This window comes from Nuphar pumila, chromosome 2 (assembly GCF_984573655.1).
Source record: "Nuphar pumila chromosome 2, dmNupPumi1.hap1.1, whole genome shotgun sequence".
NCBI lineage: Eukaryota > Viridiplantae > Streptophyta > Magnoliopsida > Nymphaeales > Nymphaeaceae > Nuphar > Nuphar pumila.
In genome coordinates this window covers 4,169,078-4,196,076 of record NC_143250.1, presented here as the reverse complement: position 1 = coordinate 4,196,076, position 26,999 = coordinate 4,169,078, and the positions used below count along the sequence as shown (strand labels likewise).

General features: G+C 38.5%; 1 protein-coding gene across 3 annotated transcripts in view; it reads right to left on the bottom strand.

Moving 5' to 3' along the window:
• Positions 1–9,716: 9,716 nt before the first annotated feature.
• LOC149844527 (sphingosine kinase 2-like) overlaps positions 9,717–26,999 on the bottom strand; it is an 80,687-nt gene continuing 63,404 nt past the window's right edge. The window contains exons 8-10 of one of the 3 annotated variants that reach the window (XM_089994673.1): positions 11,824–12,148; positions 10,819–10,941; positions 9,717–10,411 (exon numbers count right to left, since the gene is read on the bottom strand). In XM_089994673.1, coding sequence (XP_089850799.1) covers positions 10,859–10,941; positions 11,824–12,148 — 408 coding nt within the window. In that variant the 3' untranslated portion in view covers positions 9,717–10,411; positions 10,819–10,858. The remainder of the gene's footprint in view (positions 10,412–10,818; positions 10,942–11,823; positions 12,149–26,999) is intronic. The other 2 variants (XM_089994667.1, XM_089994679.1) reach the window with 2 other exon arrangements.

The following is a 26,999-nucleotide window of genomic DNA, read 5'->3' as shown; positions in this document are numbered from 1 at the left end:
GCATAAAGAATACATATAAAATTTCATGTCATAGTTTAGAGAAATACAATTATGACATTTACACAATTCAATTAAGCATTCATGCAACATGAAGCATTTATTTGGTATGAAGGAATATTAATCAATAACAGGAATCACAATTTAAGTAAGCAAGACATTTAACATGTATTAAAAATTAAATATCATGCATCCACCAACATATAATAATTAAGGAAACTGGTAAATATGCATGTTCTAATGCATAGCAGGATTATGCATGATTTATGTGCAATGCATGAACACTTTATTATCTTCTCTTAAAGTTTTTCTTTCCATATGCATGCCCTATTAAATGCATACAATTTAAGTTCCTCTTTTTAATTACTGTTGCCCGTGGATACACCAAACATGTATAATTTCTAGGAGTCAAGTTAGGTTCTCAGGGTAGTTTAACACACAAGTTATATTTTATTACTGGGTCTCAGACTTAGCCTTCGATCGAATCAACTTCAGAACATTAGACCTCCACATTAAATGTCAGGACACTGAGGACCCTCCACGTCCCCAAGTGTTATTTCTTTGGTATATCAAAATAACAGTTGTGTCAAACACACTACCCCTAGGTAAAGTAGCAAACTCTCCCTAAAACCGTGGTCAGAAGAAAAAACCTCAATATCAGGTTCAGGAGTCAAAGTAAAGCACAAGAAGTTTTTGTATCATCGTGGTTCCCCAAAACCGAATATCTAAGATTCTCACTCTTCCGATGGAAGATCCAGAATGTATATCACACTGTTCTTATTCATTATCTTTTTATTAAAAGTCAATTATTGAGTTTTGCAATTCAACATGCAAAAGCAAAGGCAAAAGCTCGCATCTACCTCTGCGAGAACCATCACGGGACTCCCGCCCGTGGAAACACATAGAACAATGTAATAAAAATAGATGTGATTTTTGCTATGCATTTAAAATACATAAAGGAAGAACAAACCAAAACTCAAGGCCGATCAGGCACATGATGATTCATTTCGACCATCGATGCATCATATGCAAAAATCATAACAATATCAATTTATGCAATGATACCAACATGATTCCAAATGCACATTCATTCATACCAATTTAACAATGTGCATGAGCTACCACAGTCATATGCATGTGTTCACCATCCATGTGAAATTGCTTTCATGTAATCACTTAATACACATGCATTCATTCATGATTCATAAGTATATGGGAACATTTATGCAGGATTGTATATGCTAAACACACATCGATTTCATGTATGCGCATGCACTTGAAACCAATCCATAAATGCACAATAATTAAGCATGTCTCATAAATGTAGGCACATGAAACTTTTCATTCATAACATGTGTTAACATCCACACACATGAATATAACCCGGATCTAGAAATGGAAATTGAAATTGAAATTTCAGAGCTGCACACATTCATATCATGTATGCACATGTACAAACTTTGCAATAACATGTTAACAGACATGCATTCATATCCAACAATGCTAAAATCAAACTAAAGCATAAGAAGAATTTCATTCATCAAATTAAGTCCACCGTACTTTAGCAAAAATATAAAAAATAATCACATGACTAGGCACGTTCTTTTTAAGTGTATACGAGCACTAAAAATCACTTGAAATAGTATATTGTTAATGCGTATCGTATCAATTCCGAGCATATGAAACCAAACCCCACTCTTTTATACACAACAAGCCAGCTTTAGTTTAATTAACAAACCTTGAAATAAATTTAAAAAGCATAACTGAATACCCATTTTTTTTTAAGACCCAAACAAGCAGATTCGAACATGCTCACATTCACATATGATCGTAAACAAATCAAATCATGTGCGTGTTCAAAAGAATCTAACACGAACATTAAGCCTATTTGTGTATACTTATTCAACAATAAATATATATTCAATGGTTTCAATAAGTACACCATTACACATATATTTTTTGAAAAACATATGTATATAACATGATTTCAAATGCATACTTTCATGCTTTTACACAACCCATATCAAAACCCTCTGTTGGAAATCAATAACACATAAAGGACTCCTAAAATAACTCCTCTCATCAAGAATAAAAATTTTGTTATACTAGTACAAAATTTCTAATTCATAAAAAGGGTAAAGTATACAAAAAAAAATACAGCTATGGAGGATGATCCATGCGTCATCCTCCATGAGATCTGTAAGAACACATACTCTACATGTTTTTCCCATGGATTTCTCAACTAAAATATTACATGAAATCGAATTGGCATTCGATTTCTCACTTAAAATCAAAATAGAAGACTCATACCTTTGATAAAAATAAAAAAATAGAGAAGAATGATGGTGGAACAAGGGTTGTTGGAGAAGAGGAACCCTCTTCCTCTTTTTCTTCCACCTTTCTTCCTCTCTTTCCTCTCTCTTTTCCCTACCTCAGGAGGTTGCGTCGTTGCGCGTGCGTATGACTGTAGGTGATGTATGACATGAGTTGTGGGGCATGAGCGAGATCCATTGCGAAGTCTGCGAAATAGGAGAACACTTGATATGTTGCAAAATATTGATGAGCAAAAAGAGAGGAAAATGGGAGTCCTGGCCCCGCGTGTTGAAAAGCGACAGGGACTCCTTGCTGGACGATAGGGGCTCTTTGCCAAGAAAACATGGAGGTAGAGCCCCTGCATGCAGAAAATGCAAGCGGCAGGGGGCTGCGCCCCCACCTACTAAAAATTTGTGCAGAGGCAGGAGACTGACCCCTGCCTTCCGAACCACCCGCGCAGGTAGGGATCCTGCGTCTGCCTGACAATATTCTTAGAATGGTAGGGGGATTCGCCCCTTACTTGGAGAAGTTAAAAAGAAATGGCAGGGGCAAAGCCCTTGCTTACCGAGAACATACGGCAGCAGGCGCTTCTCCCCTGCTTACCGGAAATGCATGGCAGCAGGGTCATACCCCTGTTTGCCAAGGGACCCATGGTAGCAGGGGCGATGTTCTTGCTTGCTGGAAAGACGAGTGGCAGCAGGGGCGTGGCTCTGCTCGCTGGGAAGACCCACGACAGCAGGGATGTGCCGCTGCATGTCGAGAAGCAAACAACAGCAGGGGAGAGTTGCCCTTCACTGACCTGCCGAGACTCATGAGACAGAGGCAAAGGCCCCTGTCTAAACTGCCTACTACAGGCGACAAAGAGAGCGAGAAGGGCACGACGGGGGCCACCAGCCTTCGACAGCAAGGAGAGAGAAGGAAGAGGATGTAGCAGGGACCATTGGCCTCCTATCGACCCTCTGACATACCCAAACAGAGATGGGCGTAAGCGACAAAAAGGGTGTTCGTGTGGTCGTCGGTGTCGAGTGCCGGAACACGAGCAGAAGGGAGGGAGGAAAACAACGACGATGTGGTTGCCGGCGTTCGATTCGCTAAAAAAGGGAGCAGAAGAGAGGGAGCGGCGCGGGGGCTGTCGGTCGATGCTCCGTCGACTGGAGGTCGGATGGGAGGAGAGAAGAAGAAGACAAGAATGGAGGAAGAAAAATACCTGGAAGGAGTGAGGGTTGGCGTCGTCGGTTGGTGCTGTCATACGCAGGGAGCGAGAGAGGGGGGGGGGGGGGGCACAAAAGGGGGCCGCCGACCTCCAGTCGGCCTCTCGACGTACATAGAGAGAAGAGGGGAGAAGGAGGAGAGCATACCTAGAAGGGGGGCGACATCATGCGAGGTCACCGTCGATGGTAGGCGATCATTGAGGTACACCAGACGGGAGGAAGCGGGTGAGCGGCGGGCGTCTGGCTCGTTGGGGGTTGCAGAGAGGAGAGAAGGAGGAGGAGGAAGAGAACACGGGTGAGGGCTCCTCCCTCACCCTTGCGTGCTCTTAAAGGCAAGGGGGGGGGGTGCGATTCAGGAAACCCCAAAGGGGTTTACTTTTTTTCAGTCGAGGGGGGAAGGGGAGAGAGGCGCGCGGGAGGAAGAGGGTTTTAAAAATGCTCACCCCCTATGTTGGGTGTTATAACCCTAATGAATTATCAGGTCCGGGTCGGATCTGGATCTAACTCTGGGTTCAAAATTTTTTTTCATGGGTTTTACATACGAATATATCAAAAACTTGTCACATATTTGTATAAATCTTCACATTGTCTTCGCCTTATATGCAACTTCACTGCATGGTGGATGTGTAGGTGAAAAGATGAGGTGCAATATGATTGACAAAGGGCTGTAAGTTGTGGGGCTCAAGGTTTGATGGAAGGCAATCGGGTGCTTAATGTACAAAATTTGTGCCATGTGATTGCACCCAATTCAGACTCTATGTGTAGTGACTTATGTAACAAATATAGTGAGATTTATGAAAAATAAACATAAATACCATGATTTAAATATGATATTTACGTTTTAAATGGTTATTTATAGTGAAAAACCATGTATTTTTATTTTTAAATATTTTTTATTAATATTTTCTTATAAAAAATAATTTTATATTTTTTAATTTATTTTTTTATTGCCAAGATTTTGCCAAAAATGCAAGATTTATGAAAAAATTTCAATTTCTCGTGAGTTTTTGACAAACGAGATTTTGTCAAAAAAAAAAAAACTTTTGTCACTATGGTAGTGACCTGGCTGACAATCATTCATCTTGGCATTTTTCAAGATAGTTGGGGTGTCTCCAGAAATGTTGAGATAGATGGTGAGCTCTTTATATATAGACATTCTAAAAGTACAGGTGGACTTTGTTTGGGTGGAATGAGATGGTCACACTATCATAATCGACAGCTCTAGGATTCGAAACCCCCAGGAGATACACATGCGCATTAAAAAAAGAAGAAGCACAAGTCAACAATATTTTTTATAAATACATGAACTAAGCATTTTGACGATGAAGAGTAGGCACGCCCTTACCAATGCCCAATATCATTATTAGTTTTGTAGAAAACATTTATTAAATGTTTTTTTTTATGTTTAGATGAGTGTCAAAAGAATCTAATAATCAATGACTCACATTGCAATAAAAAAATCTTTTAAAAACATGTTTTCTCGATAAACAAACAATAATAAAGACACGAGTAAAAAACACATGCTATGACTTTTGAAGTAGCCCGTACTGAGGAATAGTTGGATCATGTTTTTTTTTGGAAAAAAAAAATGTGTCAACAAATTTAAATTTTTATGGCTATCAATTTTTGCATCACCCATAAAACCTTTACACGTCACATTTGGGCGGTCCAAAAGCCAAACCCCACAAAACAGAGCATATAGATCATATCTAAAAGGTTAAAAATACCTAAAAAAAAGGGTTTTGCAAATAAATAAATAAATAAATAAATAAAATATATATATATATATATATATATATATATATATATATAGAGGGAGAAAGAAACTACAATACGTAAACTGAGTAAATATGTCAACTATTTTTGGGACCGATCTTTGAACATTTTTTTCTCTTCTTCTCCATTCCCTTCTTTCCTCTTTCCCCTTTCACCATCATCCTTTCCTCCACTTCCACCGCCGGATGGCTTCATCGGATGACCTCCCTTTTATCCTCTTTCCTCTCTCTCTCTCTTAATAGTTGGTGGAAGAGGAGCAGGAGGTAAAGGTGCTACTTGGTCATTGGGCGGGATTGACCCTGCTGGCATGGTTCTGATGGTTGGAAAGGGAGTCTGCCACCCCTTCCTCTGTTGTGGGTGGTTTTGGGGGCCGAGCGAGAGCTACTGCAGGTGGTTCTGTAGTCGGGAAGGCCATTCGACAAGAAAGCGAAGGAATCGACATGAAGATCAGACAGTTCCTGTTGATTCAAAATAGTTTGCATGTAATACTCGAACGCTCAACGAAACAAACAAAACTGAATGTGTGGTTGCATGCCACGTATTCAATTTTGCATGTTTTAACGGCGGTCGCTGACTGCTGCTAAAGAGTTTTTAAGCACAAAAAATATTTGATTTGCGTCGAACGAAATGGGTGTTCGATGTTATACCCTTTTGTCACACACACACACACACACATATATATATATATATATATATATATATATATATATATATATATATATAGAGAGAGAGAGAGAGAGAGAGAGAGAGAAATTTTGACTTCAAAGAGGCCGAAACCGATGGATGGGAAACGATTCCTAGGCACATGTGAACAAAACGAGCCGCCATACGAACCTCTGCCAGATTGGACGCTGTAAAAATGTGTGGACATCATACAGAGTTGGGAGCCATTCATAATCATGTGTCTGAACAGAGGAGGACCAGATGTGCTGGCCTGATTGGCTACTCATAGGTTGAAAGCGCATACGAAACTCAAAAATCAAGTCACAACGGCTCAGCGCAACGTCACAGTTGTACATAGCCAAGGGGCGTTCTTGAATTTGGTTGAAAGGGTTAGGGATGTCAACGGGTAGGATGTAACCAATATCTGATTCGAATCCAAATCCAATAAATTCGGTATTAAGTTTTTACTAAAATCCTAATTAGACTAAATTCTGAATCCGATAAAGTGTAAATATCAGGTTTCGGACTAAGTTCTTATGCTTTATCCAATCGTAGAAGTGATGGCTGCTGCCTTTGCTCTTTTTTCTCTCTTAACCTTCATCATCAAAAAGAAGAAGAAGCTGTCATCATTAAAAAAAAGGCGGGTTCTTGTGTCAAGCTGAAGTTTCAGGATCGAATCCCTCTGTCACATGAGCCGACTGTTGTTCGGATAGGGGTCCCTAATCATAGCTTCCCTAAAAAAAATAATAATAATAAAACCGTAACAGTAAGAACCGAGAAGCTGGAAACGGAAACGCAGAAACCCCATCACAAACCAACCAATCAGAAACGTCCACGCAAGAGATGCAACAGCAGCGTGCGCCTCGTGGCGTACGGGCACAAACGTCCAGGTGTTGGCACATCAGCAGAGCACATGGTTTTGCCATTTTAACACGTGCAAGAAAGGAGATTGTGGCACACGTTTCCACCCCCGTTTTGGTGCACGAGCACGGGTTGTGGGTCACACTCTATGTCAGTTAATTTATTTTATTACCATTTTTCTGATCTCCACTGTTAGGGCTGTCAACGGGTCGGGTTTATATCGGGTAACAGACCGGATCCGAACATAATTTCTCGGGTATGGACATGAAGAGTGCTGACCCGAATATTATTTGGGTCAACTCGAACCCAACCTGGGAAATATGCAAACCCAGTTTAGGACACATTTTTTTGCCCGATACCCAACTCAATTATAATATATATTTTTTTTGAAATTATACAGTTTCTGGTTTGGGATTCCATTTTTGTGACCGACAACCCGGGAACTTGTTATTTGGTCGGGTTCGGGTATACCCTGATGGATTGGGTATCCGACCTGTTGTCAGCCCTCAGGTGCCAATGGGTTGGATCTGGTTCGGATCCAGGTGAGTCCATACCCGGACTAGATTTTGATGTACTTGTACTGGGTCTGGACCTTGTTCCAATAAGATCCACCACAAGAAAATCATACACAGTTTCTATAAAAATTACATGAACCAGACCCAGTCCAAACCCAGTAAAATAATATTTTTTAATCTTTTTTACTTTGAAAAATCACAGATCATAATCGGAACTTGGGTCAGACCAAGGTCTGGTGTGAAATTTCACAAACCATACCCAGCTCGGACCCTTTGAGTCTGACCTGGATTTTAAATGGACCTTCTACTTTATCACCAAACCCTGACCCTATAGGGTTTTGTATGGATTGAGTCGGGATCAAACCTGACTGATTGACACCCCTATCGTTTGGTTCCCACAACCCCATAGGAACTGGATGTGGACCTAATAAGTTTTAGGATCCGTGTCCAGAGATAACATTGCTTGTGCAAGTCTAAGTGGATCTCGCGCTGGCCTGAGATCCAACTAGCATTGGAGACTTTATTTTGGAACATTTGAATGAATAAATTACGTTTGGTTTTTACTTGGGGTGAACCTGGAAGTATTTAAAACTGATAATTGTAAGATTTGGACATGTGTCTGGCAAAGGACAGCAGTGGATCTGGGCAAATTATGGTCCAGATTGCATCCCATCAGATAACATTGGCAGAATGACACCCATCAGATTTGGATGGGATGTGTCCAATACCATATCCAACTAATCAGATTCGGATGGGATGTGTCTACTTTTTTACATGTAAACAGATTCGGATATCCATCAAATTTGGATATTTGTTAGATTTGGTAGCAAAAAAATCAAAACCATGTCCACATCCGATTATAATCAGATATGGTTTTGGCTTACCAAACAGAATCAAATTTGGTTGGATATCAGATAAAATCCAACCCATTCACATCCCTACATCTGAGATGAGCAACTCGCAATTTGGTCCTGCAAATTATGGACTCATAACCTGCTCAGCCCACTTGAATATGGATATATGTTCCAAAATTGGCTCAAACATGAAAAGGATTCAACCTGGCAACACTGGATCCAGATTTGTCCATTGAATATGATGGGCCATGAAGTTTAAGATCAGCTACGAACCAGATCCCTACTGTAACTGGAACCTTAACAGGTTTGCTGTTCCAGATACAAGTCCTGTAGATCCAAATAAAGGGCAACCTAGCAGATCTATGTGAAGGCCAAAAACCTGACCCATTTGTTCCAAATCATGTCCAGTTAGGGCCATGTCCAAAAACTTGACAATGACTTTGGCAACTTCTCGAGTGCAAGGACTAAAGGCTCATCTCAAGAAGGCACAATTAAAAGTACCCTGCTGAACTCATATAGGATCCTCTTATCTGGATCCGACCTTGGAATGACCCAAGTCCAATGAGGTTGAGCAAACCCTTTTTTTTATTCAGAAGCTTGTGTGAAATGATTTGGAGGCAGGCACGCAAATTGGTTGGAGTTTCAGGCCAGATCCAAATTAGATCCAGCCCATATTACCAGATCTGGGTCTTATGTATGGAATCTGGTTAAGATACAAAACAAAAATGACCTAGTCTAATCAGATCAAGGACAGAATCAGGTAAATCGATGCGGTCAAGCCAAGTTCAGAATAGGCTCTAACATGGCTAGGGTGAGGTATTCAAGCTTGGCTCGTTTTTGTGGCAAGTTGATCCAGGTCCAAGCTCAAACATGGCTCACCAAACTCAAGACAAGTTCATGCTCAAAGTTCAGGCACAGTATTTCTTAACAAACCAAGACTGAACAACGATCGATGCGTCCACACCAAACCATTACCAGGTCTACATCCAAACATAAATCAAATCCGTGTTCCAAACCAGTCAGAATATATATATCATAGTCACCTGTATCATTAAAGCTAATTTATTGAAGAGATTTTCAAAAGTTGATAAATCTCAAGAATATCTCGGCAATATATAAAAAATCTAAAAAATAAGTAAAAATAGAAACAACCCCTTCTTCCCTTCGTTCCCTTTCTTCATTTCCTTTCCTTTCCTTCCCTTCCTTTCTCCTCTTCCTTTTTTCCTTTCCTTTACTTCCTTTCTTCCCTTTTTCTTTTTTTCCTTTCTTTTTTCCTTTCCTTTTTTCCCTCCCTTTCTTCTCTTCCTTCTTTTCTTTCATTCCTTTTCTTCCTTTCCTTTCCGTCCTTTCTATAGCGATATTTATTGTGATAATATCATGATATTATCTCGAGAAATATAATTTTTCAATATATTGAAAAATATTGTGATTATTCTCGACATTGTCGTCCACCTTGAAATAGCCGATAATATCACAATATTTTCAATATATGGGCGATATGGGTGACACTGATATAGATACATCTGTTTATGGAAAGGTAAAAAGGATTCTTAACCAGTTAAATTAGAATTTGGCTAATATTTGTACATGCAAACATCACGAAAACCACAAAAAAACAACAAAAGAAACAGAAACGAATAGTAAAGAGTTAGTGCGGTCCAATTGATTGCATCAAACCACCACTTGTGCTTCAACTGGCATGAGAGATTGACATTCTTTTATCAAATAGGTCAAGTTGAGACACCTCCACAATAAAAACAGCATCATAATATTAGTGAAATATCATCACATGAAAATGGTGATCAAGTAATTCAGATGCCTGTGTAATGCGGACCAGCAAACTAGTCATAAGGTCTTGTCTGATCTTGAACATCAGGGGTGTTCTAACTGAAAACAGTTTCGTCCAGCACGATTCTGCAAGAAATGTGGACTCTGCTATACACATGAATCATCAATTCTCTCTAGTTTTCTGATCCATATAGCGAGCTTGTCTAATCAAAATGAAAACACCAATCAATTAATGACAATATTACTTTGGAGAGAACACAGTGGCCAAACCCTTGTCTACAGTCATATATATGGGGCCATAAGCCATAAGGTCTTGCTGCCCAAATTTATATGTTCCTTCACCTCTGGCCAAGACTTCACCATCACAGTCAATGATACCCCCCTTGTGTGATTGGTCCACACGCTGGCCTGGTTCCAAATATAAAGCCTTTACCTTCATAAACCCAAGTAATTAGTCCAGGTATTTCCACTGGCTGAAGCAACAAGATTATCAAAATTGATACATGACCAAAGAAACCGGGTCGAGTGATTGACCACTATAGGTCTGATTCCAAATTAGGAAGTCATTATAGCTCTTCCTTGGATCATAACAGTCTGAAGCACATGATCCACAAAGAACTCTGAGCTTAGACCTGTGTTAAGTAGGTTTTTCCATATAAAGACATTTTTTAACATCTGCCCAGATTTAACTATATTAGCATGTTTTTCTCTACAATCTTTTTTACTTGATATACACGGCCATGTGTCAACCATGACATAGGCTGTAAATTGAGCATTTGTAGTTGAATATAGACCACAACAAATGAAAGCTAAAAACAATAGGGACACAAGCAATCTTACCTTGAGGTACAAGACATATGGGGACTTGACATGACCACCATTACTTACATTTGACATTATATTTAGTAATGTCAATTTTGGGCAATCCCTGATCATAATCAGGTCCAAGTAGCCATCTGAGAACTGCATAACAAATGAAAGCTGCATCAGAAATGTTCAACACAATGCAAGTCTATGAGCAATGAAATCTTGTCCAGACTGAATGGGAGTGTTCAACACAATACAATACCAATAGAAAACCCATTACTACTAAAAAGTACAACACAATACAATACAACACAATTTTGATCAGTTATATGGCTATTGATAAGACATTACTACTAAAAAAGTACATACAGTTCCATCTGCTTTAAGACCCATTGACCAAAATATCAATTTCTCGAATGTATCATGAACAAAGGATCTTTTGCCCGAATTGTGCAGAGGGCCACGAAGAGAAACCTGATCACTGCAATTTGCCTACATTTTTTCGTCAAATAAATGAACAGCTTATGATTTAAATGAAAAGGTGCATAATACCAGAATCTGTTCCTTCTGGCATTGTTTGCTCATTGATGCCTTCAGGGGAATAAGACATGCCGTTTTGAATTCCATTAATACCTTTTAAATTTTGAAATCACCAATTATGGCCATATGTTTTGAAATTTTGACAAAAACACTGCAACAAACAGCCCAACCAATTACAAGAGTTGGCAAGGTGATAGGACCTGGACTACTCATTATCTCTTGCATATCTGAGCTGCAGAGGCATACTTAAAACCCAATCAATAAAGCCAGCATCATGAACAATTTGGTGACTAATTTTACATTTGATGTTTATTCAGAGAACATGCTTCAATAACCGTACAAGAAATGTTGGCCCAATATGGATTCCAAAGAGTAAGTGATATTGAGTTACCTTGATAACTTTCAAGTAAATATGCATCTAAAAACAAAGGAAAAAAATCCACTTTTAGATGCTTTCAAAAAAGATAGGCAGAGTTGACCTGCCAACAAAAGCTTTACCATGAACATTGTGCAGCCAGATTGAAAAGAAAATAGGTACAACCTTAGCATCAGGTGCTGGCATAGCAGTCTCGCTTCCCCATGGAACATTGTGTAGCCAAATCAAAATAAACGGTCCATCAACAGTTCTCCATGTCTGAGGTTCTAAGGAACATAAAGGCCCCAAGTAGGCATTCTGGTCACCTTGACTTTCACACAAGCTGCTAAGGTGGCTAAGAGATCTCTCTTGCTCATTGACAGGATCACCATAGGCTTCATAGCCAGGTGCAGGAATAAATGATACACGTCCATGGTATCTCCGCAAGTAAATCAATCTTACAATGCACTGCAAACAATACAGGTAACACAATTAGTCAAGTTGAAATTTTGCATCAATACTAATTACAAGGCTGCACCTCAAGTAGGTTTAGATGATTCTATTAAGCATCAATTTTGGGAAGATTTAGATGGATTAGTACAAGGGATATCTTATGTAGAAAGGCTTTTCATCGGCGGTGACTTTAATGGGCATGTAGGCATTAGTAGGGATGAATTTGAGAGTATCCATGAAGGCCATGGTATAGGAGAAAGAAATGAAAGTGGAGAAAGGATTTTAGATTTTGGTTTGTCCTATGATATGATCTTAGCAAACACTTGGTTTAGGAAGAGAGAGTCTCACCTAGTAACATTTAAAAGTGGGGTTAATACGAGTCAGATAGATTTTTTCCTACTTAGAAAGAGAGATAGAGGTTGTTGCATTGATTGTAAGGTTATACCAAGAGAAAGTGTAGCTACACAACATAGAGTCTTAATTTTAGATCTTAGAATTAGACAATGCCGCAAAAGAGATACACATATGATAGATCCTAGAATTAAGTGGTGGGCACTGAAAGGAGCTAAACAAGGAATGTTTGTAGAGTAGGTAGTCAAAGAAGCTGATTGGTGTCTTGAGGAGGATTCAGAATCAATGTGGAATAAGATAGCGGGAGGTATGAGAAAGGTGGCTAAGGAGGTATTGGGTGAGTCGAAAGGCGGTGCACCGCTAGGTAAGGATACATCATGGTGGAACGAGGATGTCAAATTAGCTATTAAGGTTAAAAGAGAGTGTTATAGAAATCTAAGTAAGAGTCGTGATAATGAGAATTTGGAGAAGTATATGATAGCAAAGAAGGAAGCTAAAAAAGCAGTTCGGAACGCGAGGGATAAGGTATATAAGGAGGTTTATGACAAGTTGGATATCAAAGAGGGCGAGAAGAATATTTATAGGCTTGCAAAGATGAGAGATAGGAAATCGAAGGATCTGGGTATGGTTAGATGTATCAAAGATGAAACACAAAGGGTGAGGAGATTAAGGAGAGATGGAAAGATTATTTTGATAAGCTATTCAATGAAAGTCATGCTCAGGATCTTGGAGACTTCTCCATTCCTTTTCATGAGATGAATCGTGACTTCATGCGCAAGATTCAAAAGAAAGAAATTGCAGAGGCTTTGAAGAAAATGAAATCAAGAAGGGCAGTTGGCCCAGATGGTATACCTATCGAGGCTTGGAAATGCTTGGGAGAGAAATGTTTAAAATGGTTGACAAATCTTTTTAACAATATTTGGAGGACAAATAAGATGCTTAATGAGTGGAGGAAGAGTACTTTGGTGCCTCTATATAAGAATAAGGGTGATATACAAGATTGCACAAACTATCGTGGTATAAAACTCATGAGTCATACTATGAAACTTTGGGAGAGGGTGATTGAGTCTAGGTTAAGGAAGGTTGTCATGATATCGGAGAATCAATTTGGTTTTATGCCTGGAAGATCAACTATGGAAGCTATACATCTTCTTAGACAACTTATTGAAAGATATAGAGAGAGGAACAAAGATTTGCATATGGTTTTTATTGATTTGGAGAAGGCATACGATAGAGTACCTAAGGACGTTCTTTGGTGGACAATGATGAAGAAAGGTGTTTCTCTCAAGTACATTAGTATAATTAAAGATATGTATGAAGGAGTAGTAACCAATGTCCGCACTTGTGGAGGGGTGACAACCAATTTTCCGATAACGGTTGGGTTACATCAAGGATCTGCTTTAAGCCCTTTCCTATTTGCGATAGTGATGGATGAGCTTACGAGATCAATTCAAGAAAATGTGCCGTGGTGTATGTTGTTTGCTGATGATATTTTTTTGATTGATGAGTCTAGAGCTGGGGTTAATGCTAAGTTAGAATTATGGAGACAGACATTGGAAGCTATAGGTTTTAAGTTGAGTAAGAGTAAGACTGAATATATGGAATGTCGGTTTAGTAAGCAACGAAGTAGTGATGGGAGTGTAGTGAAGCTTGGTGAGCAAGAAATACCGGTGAATGATTATTTCAAATATTTGGGATCCATCATTCAAAAGTATGGAGAAATTGATGGAGATGTAAATCATAGGATAAAGGTTGGGTGGATGAAATGAAAAAGTGCAGTTGGAGTGTTGTTCGATCGTAGAATGCCATTGTGGTTGAAGGGAAAGTTTTATAGGACGACTATTAGACCTGCTTTACTATATGGTACGGAATGTTGGGCTGCCAAGAGACATCATATTCAAAAAATGAGTGTAGCTGAGATGCGGATGCTTAGATGGATGTGTGGAAATACAATAAAAGATAAGATTCGGAACGAGGAGATATGTAAAAAGGTACGCGTTGCACCCATTGAAAATAAGATGAGAGAGAATCGTTTACGGTGGTTTGGACATATTCGGCGAAGGCCTAATGATGCTCCAATTAGAAGGATGGAGAAATGGGAAAATATATTAGTTAAAAGAGGTAGGGGTAGGCCTAGGAAGACTTGGATAGAGATGATAGGAAAGGATATGAATGCTTTGAACCTCACCGAGCACATGGCATTGGATAGAAATGATTGGAGGAAAAGGATTCATGTGGAAGACCCAAAATGAATTCCTTTTTTGGTTCATATCGCCGACCCCAATTGTTTTGGGATGAAGGCGTAGTTGTTGTTGTTGTACTAATTACAAGGCTACTGGATCCAGCTCAACGCACTTAGGTTTGTCTTCAAGCTGGAGACAAGCTCATGGATTCACATGATTGGGTTCAGCTCTCTATAGCCAATCCCAAGGTGAAGCCAACTTAAACTCAATTAAATCCAGTTATAACGTGTTAAACAAATTTACTCTGTTTAGGAAACTAGGTGAAAAAGAAACGACGATGATAAGTGTTAAGAGTACAAGTATATGTAATTCTATTCATATATATATATATATATATATATATATATATATATATATATATATATTTATAGGATACATCCATCAGGGGTATTTTGGTTATTTCAATCATTATAATAGGCTATGCCCATTAAGGGAGCTCCCAACAGCTCTATTGAGCCCTAGTTATGTGTATAAAAGGGGATCTCCCCCTTCTCTCATGTATGTTTTCTCAAGCACTCTTACCAATAATATTCTTTATTTTTTACTTGTGTTTCAAGCCCATAAGTGGCTCTTTTGTATGTGCTCTCGTATCGACTCATAAGTGGTCATTGTGCTTTTGTGTTTTGTAAGCCCATAAGAGGCATTGACTTGTGTTTTTGTATTCATTACTGTAATAACCACAAATTTTACACTAAAACTTAAGAATTATGTGGATTTGGGCCTAGGATCCGTTATTGGATCCAAAAGAAAATTTCGTATATTAGTGTATTCTAGTAATATTATATAAATAAATATTTAAGAAATTAGATTTTTCAAATCCACGGTTCGGACCCAAGTGGATCCAACCCCTGGGTCCACTAATGTTCATGCGACCCGGACCCAAATCAAATTGGGTCCAGCCTCGCGGGTCGGACCCGGACCCGACCCACTCCCTGTAATAAACTTTTATTACAGGGAGGAATAAAAGGGGGGGGGGGGGCGATAGGAGGGCCGCCCGATAAACATAACCTGAGAGGGGGGAGAACCCCTCCCCCGATATATCGGGTGTTAGGGTTCAGCTGAACCCTAACACGCAAAGGGATGGGGAGTTGGGGGAAAACACCCCGCAGCCGCCGGGAGGGTATACCTCCCTTCCTTTTCGGGAGGCCACCCACCTACAAAGGAGGGACCCCGAACCCTTCCTTCTCCCTCTCTCGCTGTCCCATTCTCTCTCTCACTCTTTTCTACCTTTCTAAACCTCGAAGCTCCCTCCAATCCCAAGCCGCAGCTCGAGGCCTTGCAGTGAGGAGCCAACCTCGCCGGTGGTGGTGCTGTCCAAGCCGACCGACCCCTCTCGTGGATGCCGCAACAACCTCGCCGGATAATGGTAGGTTACTGTTTTTTTTCTGTAGGTAACTCGCGTGTTGGGGGTGTGAGTGAGTGGGAAGGGGGAATCGAAAATCCCCAAATCACGAGGGGTGTTGTGACAGTTGGGGATTTCGGTAAATCCCACGCCAGAAAACCCCCAAACCCTAACCCTAAAGTCTCAAATCCACATCGATTTGGGTGGGTTCAACTCTTGGTTGTATACTGTAATACATTTTATGAGTTTTAGTTATACGAGTTGCCATTATGATGCACAAGTTGTTAAAATGTGAAATGGTTCCTAAATAATAGAAACTCTTTTATAATAGAAATTTACTTATAACAGGTTAGCCGATCCCTTGAGTTTGGTTCATTTAAGATTACATAACAATGGTTATCAAATTCCTGTGATGCATAACTGAATCTGTGTAAATGAGTAAGGTCTAACATGTTATCAGAGTTCCTTTCCGGTCATTTTCTCTATTAATATGCTGTTATTAATTGCTATTAAGACTGAATACCTATGTTTTAAGTACCTGTAACCAGACTTTATTCATTTTTATCAGAATTGAATTCCTCTGATTACATGTGTACAGTGATGACATTTGTGTATCATTAAAGTAGGTATACTTTAGGAATTTCCTGGTAATCATACATATAGTCAGGGTTTGAACTCTTAGGGTGTTCGATAGAAAATGGATTTGGGTTTTTCCTGAATAAATTGTATTAGGAACTGTGATAAAATCACTGTGAGATGATTCATGTTTCATTCTTGTATATGCATGATTCATGATTATATTGATCGGAATTGGTGACATGTTTAAACAGTAAATTGTGAGTTTGCATGATTGACATATTAAAATAGTAAATCAGGAATGTGTGTTTTGTTAAAATAACAAATCTCTAAGTGTATGACAGTATAGAGATGTTATGCTATTTTGATGGTTGTAATACTAGAGCAATACGTTAATTTGGGGTTTTCTATTAAGTCTGTAGTTTTCTATTAGTTTGTTAGATGTGATCAGATCTGAGTACTTGAAACCATGTATAAGAGTGTATAATTGTATGCATGAGGTTGGGTGAAATTCTATATGTCACAGTCTCATAAGTTTCTTTCTCATAGTTAAAGTATGCTGGATGTGATTTGTTTAAGTGGAATTCATTGTTTTCTCAGAATAAATTGGATTAAATCATGTGCTTCTTAGTGATGTTCGAGATACTTTATTTGGTATGTCTTGTTCGGTCGATGTTGCAATTGTAAAAGTATCTTCAACAAGATACTTTAGTCGATAACACAACAACCTTAAGAATAAATGTGTGAACATACACACCCAAGAACACTTGTGCACAACAAACACAACACACCGAATCACAAATGTGCACTTGCACCCATAAGTTTCATAAACACTAAAGAGGTTGGGCTATAATCCCAAATCCCTTGAAGAAATACAAGAGGAGCTGCCCATATATATAGGGCTTTGGAGGAGGCCTTGGGAGGGGCTCCACATAGTCGTTGGAGCCCCTCCAACGGTCACAACCGTTGGAGGGGTCCAACGACTAGTGGGTTGGGCCCCTCCCAATGCATGTACAATGCATTAAATGAAAAAGCAAAAATAAATAAAGAAAAAAGAAAAAAAGAAAATACAAAAAACATATTCTTGAAAAAGAATATGTGTAAAATTCCTAAATTACCCTTACTATGACTATATATATTTTATATATATAATTGGTAAATACATATACATATATTATATATATGTATATGTATTACCTTATATATATAAAATATATATACGAAATTACAAGTTTGATTACATAATTTAACACCCCCCCTCAAACTTAGGGCAAGATGACCGATAGTTTGCCAAGAAGGAAGTTGAACCGCGGAGCGCACAAGGCTTTAGTAAAGAAATCTGCCAACTGATATTCGGACGTGACATAAGGAAGATCGATAACTCCTCGGAGATATGCTTCACGAACATAGTGACAGTCCATTTCGATGTGTTTTATCCGTTCATGAAAGGTGTGGTTCTTTGCAATGTAGATTGCACTTTTGTTGTCGCAACATAGCTTGGTGGGTCCTTCAATTTTGATCCCCATGTCTTCTAGCAGTTGGTGAATCCAAACAATCTCCATAGTAGTAGTGGCCATGGCACGATATTCAGCTTCAGTTGAGGAGAGCGACACCTTTTGTTGCTTCTTGCATCTCCACGAAATTAGTGAGTCTCCTAAGAACACACAAAAACCAGTGGTGGAGTGACGGTTATTTGGATCACCTCCCCAATCAGAGTCAGTATAAGCAATCAATTTTAAGTCAGAGGAAGAGGACAGAAAAACTCCCTTATTTAGAGTACCCTTTATGTATCTTACGACCCGTAAGATGGCACTCATGTGAACGGATGTAGGCGCATGCTGAAACTGACTTGCAGTATGGACTGCATGGGATATATCTGGTCTGGTAATACTCAGATACATCAGAGATCCTACAAGCTGTCTGTAGGGTGTAGGATCCAACAGGGGAACTCCATCATCAATTTTCATCTTTGCTCCTACAACCGCAGGAGTTTCACACAGCTTCTCATCTGTAATACCTGACCTGTCAATGATCTCAGAAGCAAGCTTAGTTTGAGATAAGAAATATCCTCTAAGAGAGTATGCCACTTCAATTCCCCAAAAATAAGTTAAAAAACCCAAGTCAGACATTTCAAATTTATCTTTTAAGATAGATTTTATACTTTTAACCCCGTTAGAATCACTCCCAGTGATGAGCATGTCATCAACATACAGAAGTAAAATTACAATCCCTGCATTGGATTTTCTAACAAATAGAGCAGTGTCAGTAAAACAAGAGGAAAAACCATTCTCAATCATAACAGAGTTAAATCAATCATACCAAGCCTTGGGAGCTTGTTTTAGACCATAGAGTGCTTTCTGAAGACGAAGCACCTTTCCCTTAGGAGTCTCCATTCCAGGAGGAGCATCCATGTAGACTTCTTCGCTTAAATCGCCATTTAAAAAGGCATTTTTCACATCCATTTGATAGATGTTCCATTTGTTGATAGAGGCAACGGTTATAAGACATCGAACAGTGACCATACGAGCTACAGGAGCAAAAGTTTCTTCATAGTCAATACCATATTCTTGACTATATCCTTTTGCAACCAAGCGAGCTTTATACCTTTCAAGGGATCCATCACTTTTAGTTTTTACTTTGAAAACCCATCTGCACCCTATTGTTTTCTTGCCTTTAGGAAGATTTTGGAATTCCCAGGTTTTGGCTCTTCTCAGAGCCTCAAGTTCATTGTTCATGGCATTAATTCATTCAGGGCATTTACGTGCTTCTTCAAAATTTCTAGGTTCTATATAAGAGTGGATGGCACTAAGGCAGGCTCTATATCTTGGGGAGAAAGAGTCATAGGAAATGAACCTAGAAGGAGGCCTTCTACTTCTCTCAGTTCTACGAGGGATCACTTCATTCTGAGAGGCACTGGGACTGGCATCATTATATCTGTCAAGAGCACTCCTAAAGTTGTTTTGATCTCTATGAGAGTAGGTGATAGGGTCTCTAGGTAATTCAATAGGTTGATGTGACGAAGGAGACAAGGAGATGTTTTCCTCGGTTTCAAGTTCATTTGGGTTACTTTGATCTGACTCATTATCACTAGTATCATCGTCCTTATTCAATAAATCAAATAAAAAAGAATAATCCATATTTTCATTATGGGGGTCACAACGTTCAAATCCACTAACATTTTCCAAAAAACTCACGTTCCTGGAAACATACAATTTATCACTTTTGATATCATAACAACGAAACCCCTTTTGGGTTTCAGAATAGCCAAGAAAGGCACAAGGAATGGCTTTTGGAGAAAGTTTGTCATTCTTATCAGTAAGAACAAAACACTTACACCCAAAGACCCTTAACCTGCTATAATCAGGTTCCTTATCATACAGTTTTTCAAAGGGAGAAATTTTGTTTAAATTTTTCGATGGAAGTCGGTTTATGAGATAGACAGAGGTAAGGGCTGCCTCAGCCCAAAGATTTTTTGGAATGTTTTGAGAAATGAGCAAAGTCCTAGTTGTTTCAATGATGTGCCGGTGTTTTCGTTCGGCTAACCCATTTTGTTGAGGGGTTTTCGGACATGATTTTTGGTGAAGAATTCCAAAATTTTCAAGATAACTCTTAAATTCATTTGAGAGGTATTCTCCTCCAGAGTCAGACCTAAAGATTTTTAAACATCCATTGAATTGATTTGAAATCATCATGTGAAAACTTTTAAAGGTTGAAAAAAATTCATGTTTATGTTTAAGGAAATAGATCCAACAAAACCTAGTATAGTCATCCACAAAGATCACATAATATGAAAAACCTCCTTTTGACATTACTGGAGCCGGTCCCCATACATCGGAATGGACAATTTCAAATGGTTTTGTCGTAAACATGGATCTTTGAGGAAAAGGCAAACATTTCATTTTCCCAAGAATGCATTCATTACACAAAAAGTCACTTTTACAAAGATGTTTAACAAAAGGCAAATACGAGATTTTAACAATATTGGGATGACCCAATCTCTTATGCCATACATGAATGTCTTTGTTTTGGACGACGTTGCAAAATTGACTCTTGGGAACTTGAAGAAAATCTACGTAGTAGAGGTCTCCTCTTCTAGAGCCTTCCCCAATCAATCTCCCGGACTGGCGATCCTGTATCCAACATTTATTAGAAGAAAATTTTATATCGCAACCATGGTCCGAGAGTTGGGAAACGGAAAGAAGATTTAGGTTAAGGTTTGGGATAAAACGAATTTTTGGAACAAAGAAGTCTTGTTTTTCAAAATTACCTATTCCTTTAATCTCAAGAGATGTACCGTCCGCGGTTGATACAAAGGATGGAAAAACACTTTTAGAAAAATTTGAAAGAGTGCAATAACTAGGGGTCATGTGAAAGGATGCCCCGGAATCTAAAAGCCAAGATGTCTTACCGGGGGAAGAGGATGACATAGCGGCTCCGGAAGTACCTCCCTTGAGAAGAGGTTGTAGGGCTTCCACGATTTGTTGAAGAGAAAGAGACTCACTTGATAAAGGGGGTCGTTCTTCAACTTGAGATGCCATAGCCGTTGCAATCAATTTCTTCCATTTAGGACACAAGGGTTTGATATGTCCGGGTTCTTTACAATGATAGCAAGTTACTTTGCTATAGTCTCTTTTGCCATACCGATCATTTCCTCCTTGACCTTGATTCTTGAAATGAGGAGGTCTATAGGTCCTCATGTTATTTCCCGGTCTTGACACGGCATTAGCCATTTCACCATCTTCTTGAGTAGAAGAAGTAACAAGAATGCTAGGGTTATTTTTGCCAATCCCCATACGGGTTTCTTCACCACTTAGCTTGGTGATAACATCTTCGAGTGAGGGGGATGTGAAGGCGGAGAGAAGAGAGGACCGAACTTGTTCAAATTCGGGTCTAAGACCATTTAAAAAATTGAAGAACCGGTCTTCTTCAAGTTGTTTGTGCCTTAATTCGATAGCCTCACCACTCCATTTAGGTTCAAGAATTGCGAGCTCGTCCCAAATAGAGGATAATTCGGCAAAGTACTCCCGAATGGTCATGTCATTTTGTTGGAGAGTCAAAGCCCTCTTTTGAAGAAAGTACTTGTGGGATAGATCTCTTGAGGTGTACATTTTCTCAAGATATACCCAAGCTTCGGAAGCCCTTTTAAATTTGATGATGTTAGCATTTATCTTGGTCTCAACGGATGAGAAAATCCAAGATAATATCTTGAAGTTCTTCATTTCCCAATCATCATGTTTCTTAGAATACTCTTCAAGGGCCTTTTGTCTTTCATCCCCTTCAAGAATCTTAATATCACCTCCATCAACAATGATAATTTTGGGTTCCGGTTCCGGTATGGATCCATAAACGTAACCCCAAAGCCCCTTTCCTTTAATATGGGCTTCCATATTACCGGCCCAAACATGATAGTTTGAGCCATTAAGCTTAAACCCAAGAGAAAAATGGGAGTCTTTTTCGCCCATTAGAGAGGAAAGAATGCAAGAGATATTATGTACCTTAATTACTTTTTGCGTCTTTCTTGACAAAAGGAGCTCCTAAAATATTGCTCGAAGAAGATGATCCTCTTTGATTTCAAAAAACTTGAAGGCACGCTTCTCGAGGAATGCAAAAGAAGGCGAGTCGCAATTCTTCTTCTTCAACGAGGCTCTGATACCATGTAAAAGTATCTTCAACAAGATACTTTAGTCGATAACACAACAACCTTAAGAATAAATGTGTGAACATACACACCCAAGAACACTTGTGCACAACAAACACAACACACCGAATCACAAATGTGCACTTGCACCCATAAGTTTCATAAACACTAAAGAGGTTGGGCTATAATCCCAAATCCCTTTGAAGAAATACAAGAGGAGCTGCCCATATATATAGGGCTTTGGAGGAGGCCTTGGGAGGGGCTCCACATAGTCGTTGGAGCCCCTCCAACGGTCACAAATGTGACCGTTGGAGGGGTCCAACGGCTAGTGGGTTGGGCCCCTCCCAATGCATGTACAATGCATTAAATGAAAAAGCAAAAATAAATAAAGAAAAAAGAAAAAAAGAAAATACAAAAAACATATTCTTGAAAAACAATATGTGTAAAATTCCTAAATTACCCTTACTATGACTATATATATTTTATATATATAATTGGTAAATACATATACATATATTATATATATGTATATGTATTACCTTATATATATAAAATATATATACGAAATTACAAGTTTGATTACATAATTTAACAGCAATATGCTGTTAATATTGTCATTTGATATGCTATAACCAATAAAAGATAGTTTCACTTAGTAGGGTATTACATTGGAAAACTTTGCCTAACGGACAAAATGGGTTGAATACCCGATACGGGTATTGGAACTATTAGCTTGTAGGCTATGACAATGAAACTGATGAAAAAAAAACTTATTATAAATGATTGAATGTCTAACTGGTTTAAAGACACTGGGCATTGTGCTTGGTTGGTTTAAAGGCACCGGAGCACCTAGGGTGGGTTATGAAATCAATATGGCAAATAAATGGGGACTGTCCTATTTCACCTTAGTAAAATGACTAAGGTTAGGAGTTCTACTGCTGTGGTAGTGGGGGGGGGGGGGGGGGGAAGTTGGGGAAAATACCCCGTACTTCGAAAAATAAATTAAATGAAAAGATTAACCCACTCAGTTCTTGGGCTTACCTTGGAGAGGGTAGGTGGTACAAAACTCTGGGGGCACGTGTTTTGGTTTCGAGCGTAAAGCGACTCGTTGGTCCCAGTCCTCAGAGTTGGGGGACCCAGACTACCAATTTTGTCCTAGGTGGTAGTTCTTTGTTCTTCTGCAGAAGTTAGGGATGCATCCTGTTTTGGTTTTGGCCTTTGGGAGTTTCTCTCGGTCACTGGCCGCTCCCTTGGGATTTCAGTCTCAGTTAGAATGTTCGGGTTAATAAAATACCCTTGAATAATATACCCCCGAACGTTTTCTTCTGAGATGGTTGCCTTGGCCCGCGTGTACCCGTGGGAAAAGAAAAGATAAATATCAATTAGAACAGTTAGGTAACACTGTGTTGGAGTCAATAAAGAGACATTTGCATACTCTCCCATCATGCTTTATATTTGGTGCTTATGATGAAAACGACATCCTAAACCGTGCATATATTAGCTAATTGAATTCATATTATGGATATTATATTGATGTTATTCATGTTAGGGTAAGTTCTGCTTTAATTGCTTAATACCTTGCTTAATTGTTATAGTTGCATAAAATGCTTTTTGTGCTTAAGTATAACTGTTACATAATCTACCTTTTTATTTAGATATATGTCTGTCATTGCTGTTGCATCAAATTCCTTATGTGGTTATATTTAGACTGAAATTCAAACACGACACCCACATCACACACCTGACACATGATCTACTTGCAAGAATAATTGTAGTTTTCCTACTTAGACGTGGTAGTCTAATTCCTATAATTTTTATCATTTTCAGGCACAGAGTAGTCCATGAGCGAAGCAGGATGAGGCGCTGACCATGACTGGATTTATTTGTTCCCTGGCGGTCCTAATTGCTTTTTGATTGAAATTTTTGTTTTAAGACTGATGATGTGATAAACTCTGTTTGGATTCTACTATTATTGAAATAAGAAAAAAAAATGGTGTGGTTTGCTTTTACCTTCCTGTATCGTTCTGAAATGCTTAACCCGAGAATTATTAGTTGTTTCCGCTTTAAAAAAAAATCCTTAAAAAAAAAATTGGGTTAAATTTCGGTGCATTACAATTACATGGTATCAGAGCCTTGGTGCTCTCTCGTTGTTTTTTGTATTTGAAGATTGCGTGGTGGACCGTGAAGATCGGAGGAGCGTCGGTTCATTGTTTCAGGAAGCGCGTCATCATCCTTCTTCAACTTTTTCTTTTTCTCCCTCATTTCTTTCTCTCTATCTTTATCTTTTACCTCCATAGCCGACAAAGAGGTTGTAACCATTGTTCACATCAAATTTGATGAGACCAACTACAACATGTGGATCACCACACCAAAAAGAATCCTAGTAGGGAAGGAGCTTTGGCACATGGTTGATGGTTTCACTTTGAAACCTCAACCCGTTTTTACTAAAGAGGTTGTGGGAAGGGATGATACTACTAAAGAAGAGCTTCTTAAAGGAAACGAGAGAGAAAAGACTCTCTTAGATTAAAAAAATGACTATAAAGCATGGAAAGTAGGCCATGCTAAAGTTACTATATCTTTTCATGGGGAGTACGTGCAAAGAACCATGTGAGAACATCTTAGAGTTTGAGAGAGTGGATGAAGCTTGGACTTTTATCAAGCAAACTTATACTCAAAGAGATGTCATTCACAAATGGGAAATTCATAACAAAATCCATAAATATACACAAGGTGACAAAAGTGTACAAGAATACTATGGTGCCTTGAAAAGACTTTGGGACCAAATGGCTAACTTTGAGCATATTTGAGATACCCCTAATGATGCTCTCCAAAGGAAGAAACAAATCTTGAAAGAGGAATTTGTTCAATGTATGCAAGGACTTGGACCCAAATTCGAAAATATTTGGGTCACTATTACTCATTGTGAGAAAGACGAACCTCAACCTCTTCATGAAGTATTGGCCGAAAGTTAAAGATTGGGAAAACGAGCATGCCAAGATATTAGCATGGTTCATGAATAATGTGGATCTCAAAATATGCGCCAATCTTACAAAATTTAATAAAGCAAATGAAACTTGGTTCTTTATGAAATGTATGTACACTAAAAAAGACCTTGCTAGGCATTTCTTTTTACAAAAAAAAAAGAAGAAGAGAAACTAAAGCATTAGAGACTACTATAGTGCTATATCCCCATTATGGGATGAACTTGTTCTTCTCGAATTACAATTAGAAGGAAGTGCTATTGCTAGGAGGCAAGAGCAAATATATATATATATATATATATAGATAGATAGATAGAGAGAGAGAGAGAGAGGTTTTTTCAATTTATTCATGGGCTTCGTCCCGAATTTGAACAACTAAGAGGGTCCCTTCTTCATAGGGCTTCTACCCCTCTTAGTGAAATTAGCCAACTTGTGCCAAGAAGAAACTCGCTTGGCTCTAAAGAAAGATATTAATGAGGTCCATGCCGTATCAAGATCGAAAAATAATGACATATAAACTTTCTCATTTTTGGAAAAATAACAATGGTGGAGGGAGAAAAATTATTTATCACCATTGTAATGAAGCGGGTCATCTTCGACCGGATTGTCCTAAGCTCAAAAGAAAGGTGGCTTCCGTTAGAGAGTGTCTAAGCAATTCAAGTGATGAATAAAAAAGAGATGGAGATATAAAAGACTCCACTGCATAACTTAAACTCTCCAACAATTCATGAGGATCAATTCTTCCACACCTTCTACCTCCGGTGCCGTGATCTCATCTGTAATACTCGTGAATTTTATCAGATAAATTTAAAATTTAGGTCCTTAAACTGGTACAAGGTCATTTTTATTGTTTTAATTGTTTATTCGTAATTGGATCTCGGATATCCTATTTGGATCTTCAATATCGGATCCATAATACCCTATTCGGATCTTCAATATTCCATTTGGATCTTAGATATCGGATCACGAACCTTAAATTTGATATTTAATAATAGACTTCAAACAAATGGATCAGATCTCTAGTATTGGATCCTTAATATCATGATCAAATTTCATATTGGATCCAAGACGAATTGTGTGGATCCGTGAGGTTTAAATTGAATTTGAAATGAGAAATTAGATATTTAGACCTACAATACTGTAGTGGGATTGGTATAGTCTATGCGACGTTCGAATTCACAATTTTGCATTTGGATCCTGGACATCAGAGATTTAATTATGGCGATGATCCAATTAAAACTTTTATGTTGGGATCCATAACAGCGGCCTAGATCCACGTATGTTAAATTGGATTCATAGTTTCACATAATAGTAATAAAGAGAAAATTTCTATATCGAATCTATAACACTTTATTTGGAATTCGTAAGAGCCTATACGATGTTTGGAATCCACATTACTTCACATGGATCTTGAACATTAGAGATTTAAGTATGATAAGGATCCAATTAAAATTCAAATTGGATCTGAGATACGTTGCTTGAAAATCTAAAATATTTGTCTTGGATCTATGAATATTAAACTGGATCCATGGTTCCAAATTAGAGTGCGATCAAAGCTTCGGATCCTTGGATCCGGATTTATTAAAGAGATTTACGAAGCACAATGGACCCTGGATCCATAATAAGTTAGTAGAGATCCATAATAATGTAATTGTATCCATGAAAATTTTAATTTGTGTTATATTAAAAAAAATTAAATATTTAATAAGTTAAATATTTAAATGTGGGTCTGAAT